The sequence below is a fragment of the Helianthus annuus genome, chromosome 10, assembly GCF_002127325.2.
Source record: "Helianthus annuus cultivar XRQ/B chromosome 10, HanXRQr2.0-SUNRISE, whole genome shotgun sequence".
Taxonomy (NCBI): Eukaryota; Viridiplantae; Streptophyta; class Magnoliopsida; order Asterales; family Asteraceae; genus Helianthus; species Helianthus annuus.
The window spans coordinates 77,340,854-77,349,638 of record NC_035442.2 but is presented as its reverse complement, the minus strand read 5'-3'; the positions used below and the strand labels follow the sequence as shown (position 1 = coordinate 77,349,638).

The window sequence follows — 8,785 nt, the reverse complement described above, 5'->3', positions numbered from 1 at the left end:
TTTATTGAATTATTATGTAATGTACATTGTCTTTAAATCAAAACAAACACACTACATATTGTTTATAACTGTTTTTAAATCACTAAGGCCTCGTCCAGGTCCTATGTGACACAAGCTTCCTAGCAAGCAACATCAAGCAATACCACCTGAAACATATGTAAAAAGTAAAGTCAGCAAAGAAATGCTGGCGAGTACATAGGTTTTATGGGAGTATCGGATTCATGGCTCGTTTATATGTTGCAGTATCTCGTTAGACTACATGAGTCAAAATACAAACCTCGTTTAGAAAAGTGTATTGCAACATAATTAACCAACTCAAATCAAATTGGTTATAGTTTATAAAATCTCGTAGCCATGACTCTTAACTCAAAAACATTTGTTTTAGTATAACAACTTGTAAACATCTCGTAAAAACTCGTTAATAAAACTCGTATGGTTTATATCATTTTGAAAACCTCGTTGTGTGACATCGTTTCAAAATCGTTTCCCCAGTGAACTAAATAATGACACACAATGTAATATGATAGAAGCACTTATATATAAGATGTACCAGCTGCGTATCTACCATGATTCTATCATACTACACCCGTCCCATTATCTAATCACTACCCAAAACCAATCGTTTAATTCGTCTAACTCGTTTCAAATCATGTATCTCGTTTCAAATTGTTTAACTCGTCCCAAAATCGTATTCGTTTTAATAGTGAAACTACTTTTGGTAGTCTTGCTAACAACATTCAAACCTTTGTGACTCGTCTAACTCGTTTCTCGCATTAACAAACCACCAAAGGGTAAGTTAACAATAACAGATTCGGTCGTTACCTACATAACCCCCACACATAACCATGGGTGTAGTCTGATAACGGGATTTGTCAGATCCTATGGTACCATAACCTAATACTGGTCGGCTTGATCAGAGCTAATGAATGTCATTTGTTATGTAAATACAACCAACAAGTCTTGTTCACCTTATTGAAATCGTTATTAGTTTAGTATAAACCATCGTTTTTGAAATCCTCGTTTAAACCTTGAAATTCGTTTTGTACATATGAATCACCCCAAAACAATTGAAAACAATAAAATAGGGGAACTATGTACTCACTTGAGATTGTAGGGTATCCCTGATTTTGTGAACTATCAATGCTCGGGCAATCAAGGAATCAAGTGGTACCTAGTATCGGATCGCTAGTCAAACAACAGACGCCTAAATCGGAAGATCGGAAAGAATGAGGTCTTGTAAACTAAATGAGTGTAGGAACTCATGTGATATGGTTTAACAAAGCCTACATTCTAAATCGGAACCTAACCTAAGTGCTTTCGACCCTTCGCGGCCTATTAAGGTAGCTTACGCCACTTTAACGCGTCGTGCGCGCAAACGCGCGTTCGAGACGTCTAACTAGTCTTATGACAAGTATTATATGCCTAAACATGTTTAAATAGGTTGCATGATTAGTTTAGGTGACAAAAGGTAGGTTACATATGCTTAAAGTCCAATTATGCATGAAACGGGCATTTTGGTAATTTACCTAAGGCATATAATCTACCTATCATATAACTACTTAAACTCGGTGACCATAAGGTATAACCTCGGAAGGTTATTCCCTAAGCAACTATGGTCACTAAACATGCTTGGTCGGATCCTAAAGATCGACCAAACGGGTCGAGTTCGAAAGTCTAAGCGGTGGTTTAGACCGCTCGACTTACGACTCTAAACAAGCACTAACTATTAGTGACGAGTTAAACATGTCAAAGCATGTTTAACCTACTGATTTGGTATCAAAACAAAGTGTTTTGATACCTAATAGTAGTCCCGTTGCAAAATGCGTGCTAAAACGCATTTTGACCGAAACTTTGACTCGTCACTACACCTAGTCAACGTGGTAATCAATTGGTATAGTCACTAAGGACTATAACCAACGTGATTACGCTCACGTTGCGAAGTTCAAACGAACTTCTCGTTGACCATCTCGTGGTCAAAGCTGAAAGTCAAACTATATTTGACTTCCAAGCTAGGAAAACAATAGAAAGAATGAAAGAATGCTCACAATGGGTCCTTGCTATCTTTTCTACAAGAAAACCAAGTTCCCAATCAGACTTAGAGAGCTCCTTACACTTGAGGGAGCCTTCCAAATCAGATGAAGAAGAGAAGAGAATTGAATGAGCAATGAAAATAGTGAAGGGGTGGGCTATATATAGTTTTCGCAAACCGTTAGGATCATTTCTTGGAGAGGAGGCAATGATCCAAGCCCTACAAGTGTCAAGGTGGGATTGGGGGACTTGGAGAGCACACAAACCAGCTCCTAGTAATGAAAAACACCCATCAAAACCATCAAAATCGTGCAAAATGACCAGATTCATTGTTTCTGTCTGACAGGCCCACGCGCCCCGCGTAAGATTTGGCTAAGGCTTACGCGCCCCGCCTGAGGAAGTTTGGCAGATTTGTCAGTTTTGGTCCCTGCAGCTTAGAAACATGCGTTTCGGCCAATTTTTGACACGTTTAAGCCCCGTTAACCTCATTTCAAGGCTCTAAAATGAAGTTAAAGTATTGGGAACTCAAAACATGATCAAAAATATCTCAGATGTCGGTTCGTTTGGTCGTACGGTTGCGTTGTTCGGTTAATTACGACGGAAGTCGTAACGAACGCAAAAACGATCCAAATTGAGTGACGAATGGAATTTTATCATGCCAATCACTAAAATATAATATTTTAATGATTACATAAATTTTTGGATGTCCGGATATATTCAGAACGTAAGATATGAGCGAAAATGCAAACTTGTGCACTTTTTGACGCTTTTAGTCTCTAAATGACCAATAAGTTTATTTTTGCACACCAAACACCTCAAAGCCTATTTCTAAGCTATGTAAAGGATATTTAGGGCATTTTTAACTTATGATAAAGTTCCGGAATGTTCGTTACAGTAAGAATCGGCATACTCTCGCAGTTTGTCGAAATTAGTCCCTGTAAGCGAATAAACTTGATTTCGACACACCAAACCTTCCAAAACTTATTTCTAAGTTATGTAAAGGTTATTTATGGTATGTTAAGCTTATTTCACTATCCCGGAGTGTTTGTCGCGTTAAACTGACTGCGTTTACACACCAGTTTGCGTATAACTTTCCAGAAAGCGATTTAGAGCTTGAAATCGAACGAGAATTGATATGTGCAAACGATACACATATTTATACAAATTCCAAGTATGAAATACAATATTTCATTGATTTGGTATTTGTTCGATGGTCTTGGAGGCACATATGTCACAAAAATCTTTTTGGGTTTTGTATTATATGGAAAAAAAGTAAACAAACTTAAATTTACTATTTACAAATAATTGTTTTTGTGCGAAAACGTGCCAGAGGATCATATCAGTTTTAATGAGTTATATCAGCTGCACCGTTGATCTTTATGAAACAGTTAGTTTAAACAAATTCATGTGGATTATCGGTATTGTTTCCCACTTAAACTCAATCTAAAAACTTTCTTAATGCTTACTGATACGTTAAGGTACATTAATTTGCACTAAGTTCTTACGAACACAAGAATCTTCTGTTTTAACCAAACAACGAATTTTTACGAATGTGAATGCGAGACTATCATTTTTTAGTGGAATACATCTCTTTTCCTTTTTCATATCTTCAAACTCTGCACGAACAACCACTACTTCTGTAACGCCCCGCATCCCTAAACTTTCAACTATTGGCAAGTCTAGCCCCTATACTTTTGAATCTTAACTATGTTAGACTATTTGTAAAACTTGATAGTTGAATCTTGTGATACTTTGAAACTTGAATCTTGATACTAGAAACTTGAAACTTGACTCTTAATACTTGTGAATCTTGATGAAACTAGAGACTTGATACTTGATTCTTGAAACTAGAGACTGGATACTTGACTCTTGATTTTTTACTCTTGATTCTCGAGACTTGATACTTTTGAACGCGAAACTCAATACTTGTTTGATAACTTAAATGTAAACTTGAATCTCGGAAACTTTGTGTTAATAACATAGTGATAACTTGTAATGACTTCCACAATGATACGCAACACAACGCTTAACCTAACTCGCAAAACGAATCAAATCGGTCTAATCATCGAACGGATACCAGCTGATCGGATGACCATCCGATCGGATGGCCATCTGATCGAAGGAGCCATCCGTCCGGATAGCCCTCCGATTGAAGGAGTCATCCGATCCGGATAGTCCTCTGATCAGGATGTCGTCCAACCGAACGACTTGCACCGCCTTATCCTCTCTACCCTATAAATAGCCTGTCACATCACTTGATGTGACATGCTCCTCCGACCAGCACACACTCCTTCGTTCTTAGGCAATTTTCTTCCATTTTCCGGTGATTTTTGTAAGTTTTCCACTTGAATTCTTGTACAACTTTCATCCATACACATTTCCTCACATGAATCTTCATCAAAATCACACTTTTAACCGTGGAATCACCAAGATTCGGACTCTTAAGGGTGATGTCATCATGGCAGGTTGTACAATCTGATGTGTGATGTCATTCCTTCAAGATTTGGTCCTGATCTAAGAGATTTCCACCTGTTTTACCGCAAACCTTTACTAAATCTAAGCTTTTTCTGTTGATTACACGTTTTCTTCAAACTTTCTTAAACATTTTACTCAATTTAGTGGTGTCTGGAACCAAAATAGGCCAAGGACTTGTTCCTTAGTCTGGAGTCGGCTCTATAATGGATCTCCATCGGGGAGATGACCAAGTTACGGGTCAGACATGAAACCTTGTCAAGAACAACCGTTCGATCGAATGGGGTGATTCCTATCCGATCAGACAGGCTGAGCCTTGATGAGTTTTTACGTTGCCTTGATACGTACCACGTCGTCTCTGCTAAATTCAAACTTAGAAACTTTACGATGGTTGCAAGGGAAAAAGGATCACACAGTCGAATGACCATCCGATCGGACGGTCATCCGATCGAATAGTCATCCAACCGAATGGCCTGTTCCCCGTTGCCTTCAATACTTAAACTATTTTGAATCAGAACTTTGAATTTTGAAACTTACACTCGAACAGTCATTCGACCGAACGGTCATCCGATCGGTTGACCATCCGGTCGAACGACTTGGATTTATACTACAACGAAAAATTCAAAAGTTTGAACATTTTGGAAACACACCTTTTGATCAAATGACCATTCGATCGAATGGTCATCCGTCCGAATGACCATACGATCGGATGGTGGTCCGTCTAACTCAACAGGTCATCCGACCGGATGACCATCCGTCCGGATGGCCATCCGATCAGGAAGCCTGGTCTGACACTTTGCACTTTTCGTTATTCTGTTCAACGCTTACACTGTAAACTATAATCAGGCTAACCCCAGCGCCCCTTCCAATCCAATAGTAGGTGTCGATACTTAGCACCCACTATGAGTATACTCGATCCCTTTTTGTTTTAAACACTTTTGGGATGCAACATGTATTCTATAAACTTGATACTTGAAACTTGTTTGGAAACATACTCTATCCTCTGTGAATTTGAAACTTGATACTTTTGGATTCTTGATACTTTATGCTATGTGAACGTTTAACCCTTGTGTGTAGTTCCGCCTTAACAATAGTAGCGCTATAGGAGTAATGCACCTCCCCATTATTCTCGGGGGTATTGTTAGGAGGAGACATTTATCTTCCCATTATTCTTGGGGAAGAGCTTTTAAACGCATTGGGATTCTTGGGCTATCACTTAGACTGCGTAAACTAGCATGGCTGAAACTTTTATATGTTTACATAACGGATATGAGTCTTTTAAACTATTATGATTCTATATACTCAAACTTGTATACTCGCCAGTACATTATTGTATTGACATTATTTTAATACATGTTGCAGGTTGATAGGATGCTGAATCCAAGAAGCAAGCTAGGATGACGCTTAGAAACTCGCCTAGTTAATTTGAGAAATTGAACAATGATTAATGTTATGTACTTGATACTTTTGATGCGTGGTTGATGTTTTAGACAATTTAATATGAATCTTGATTAATCTATATTGACACATTTAGTGTTGTGGAAACTTCTGAACAATCTGAATCGCTTAGTGCCGCACCCCGATGTTTCCGCCATCGGTTGGGGTGTGACAACTTCTGAATAGATGTTTGTTTGAAGCTTGGATGTCCTGCACATACAAATGAACTTAATTAGTTTTGAATTGGAACCCAATCCAAAATGGATTTAGGTTGACCAAATTCATCAATTTTAGTAATAGCAGTCCATTCACAATCTCTTTTGTCATTGAACAGTTTCGAAATTTCCACTGGGGTAGAAACTTCATCTGAAACTTTAGTTCTCCAAATTTGCTTTGGTTTCATAACTATTTGATGAATCACTTTCATCTCCACTGTTCTGTCTTCTGTCCTTAGATTTGTATCTGATGAATTTGTTTTACTTGACTGATCACTCTTTGGAGAACAAAACAATTCATCAGAACATTCATCTAAATCAACTGATGTATCCGAGGAAATTTTTTTATCTAAATACTCTCTCAGTTTTCATTTTAGTTGACTGATCACTCTTTGGAGAACAAAACGATTCATCAGAACATTCATCTGAATCAACTGCTGTATCCGAGGACAAAATTTTATCTAAATACTCTCTCACTTTCTTTCTTTTATTTCTGAATTTATCTTTATGCCCTTGTGGTAATTTTCTTTTCCGTTCTTTGGGCTTTTCTCCAGCTTTATCAACTTTCTTCTTCTCTTTCTTGTGAGGTTTATCCAACGATTCTCTCTTTGATCTCACTGGACAATCTCTGGCAACATGACCTTTGATTTGACAATTATAGCATCTTCTCGAAACAAATTTCTTTCTTAGACAATTTACAACAATGTGTCCAATTTCTTCACAACTGTAACACACCCTGTTGTCGTACCATTCTTCTCGTTCAGACCAAACACTCAAATCATAACACTGATTTGATGTGTAATAGTCATCACTCCAGCTTCTTCTATAAACTTGATTTGACTTTTGAGCACTGTGGCCAAACCGCACCATTTATTCTCAAATTTTTGTGAGTTTTGATTTTTAAAATTTTGTAATTTTTATAATGATTGGATGATTGAACTGATGAACTTTTATTATTACTATGAAATTTTTTGAATTTTAGCATTTTGTTTTTGTTTTCGTTCCCCATTTTGCTTAGAAGTTGAACATTCACCTTTTTTAGCAAATGCTGGAACAGTTTCTTGAAATTTTTATTTTAGTTTTAAAAATATTTCTTTTTTATCTCTTTTATCATCAGCAGTGTCATCAGAATATTCAATTATGACGTCGTCATAATTTGTGACATTGTCACTGTTAGGGATGGATTTTCTAAGCCTAAGGATCACGGCTCTTCAAGTGCAGCCAGGATCACGGATCCTCAATTCTGTTAGAATTAAGGATCCTCAGAAGACGTTGCAGGTTTAAGGATCTAGGATCCTCAATGTTATCCTAACACTAACGGTTGTTTCCACCATATTTGAACTTGTTTTGCAGGAATGAACGAGTGGGACTTAGTCTTACCGAGATTCTAGGGGAATATGCTCCCATATTCTGCACGTGTATAGCTTGTGTTACCGTTATGGAAGTGGTGGAAGGCTAGCACAATTTGCGGAATGTTTGTTATTTAGTTTATTTCTATTTTTAAAGGGGATAACAGCTTGACAGTTAGAACAATTAGCAACACACACACTCTCGAAAGCTGTCTGCAACATTTTGGCGATTACACACATATTGCACACTAGTGATCCTTGTAACAAGCTTGTTATCATCCCGATTTGTAACCTTTACTTGTTTAATATAGTTGGTGATCGGTAGTTTACATCACCCGAGGTTTTTTGTGCCGTAGATCATCACTTGATCAAGGGTTTTTTCCTCGTATAAATCCTTGTGTCATTTGTTCATTTCATTCGAAGTTTGTTCATACATTTGCTATTCAAATCAAGCATCATACCTCACAAAATAAGATTTGGTTGCATTGTCCTAGTCTGATTTTTAACCAAAACAATTTGGCGCCCACCGTGGGGCAATTGGTGCTTCATCTCTGAGAAATTTTGTTCATTGTGATCATTTCGGTTCATTACTTTCAACTACATGGCATCTTCAGCAAAGAACACTTCAAGTTTCATGCCGGCGGTCATTTCTTCACAGGGCGTTCCACCACCTTTTGGATCTCAGAAGAATGCTGAGAATCCTGCAGAAACCGACCCCCATTTTCTCAAAACCACCAACTTCTGTTGTTTCTTCTAGCCCTACTAACAGTGATCTTTATTCTTTGATTGTGCAGATGAAGGGTTACATGCAACAGCAGGACAAAACCAACGAAAGGATCCTCAGGGAGATTGATGACATCAAGAAACTGAAGAGATCAGCGGAGGATCACTCTCCTTTGATGCCGAGGTCGCTGAATTTCGACACTCCGGTCATAACTTCCCAGCACTCTGCAGCTCCAGATGTCCAATACCAGGGTGGATCAACAGGAATGTGTTCTGGATCATCGGCAATGTCTCAGGCTCAAGGATCCTCTTTCCAACCTTCAGGATCCTCATTTCAGCATCAGGGATTCTTCACCAGTTTAGGAGGATACATGGGGACGCAGACAGTTCAAGGATCCTCCTCTCAGGTTCAAGGATCCTCCTCTCAGGTTCAAGGATCCTCCTTCCAGGTTCAAGGATCCTCGTCTTAGGTTTACGGATCCATGGATTATCCCCCAAGACCCCCATTCACAGCACATCAAGGATCCAACATCTTTCAGGATCAAGGATTCTTAAGGAGTG

The 8,785-nt window shown here is 38.3% G+C and overlaps 1 protein-coding gene across 1 annotated transcript; it reads right to left on the bottom strand.

Annotated features, from left to right (window-relative positions):
- Positions 1–6,169: 6,169 nt before the first annotated feature.
- On the bottom strand, positions 6,170–7,022 carry LOC110882490. Its single transcript, XM_022130497.1, has 2 exons — positions 6,510–7,022; positions 6,170–6,430 (listed from the first exon to the last, which is right to left on the bottom strand). Exons 1-2 carry the CDS (start codon positions 7,020–7,022, stop codon positions 6,170–6,172), a joined length of 774 nt encoding a protein of 257 aa, XP_021986189.1.
- Positions 7,023–8,785: the final 1,763 nt, after the last annotated feature.

Bases quoted from the DNA above. Each gene is read 5' to 3' on its own strand.
- LOC110882490 (XM_022130497.1), bottom strand. From the start codon at position 7,022: ATGGTGCGGTTTGGCCACAGTGCTCAAAAGTCAAATCAAGTTTATAGA. The intron at 6,431-6,509 runs GTATTTAGATAA...TGTTCTCCAAAG, and splicing joins CTAAAATGAAAACTGAGAGA to AGTGATCAGTCAAGTAAAAC.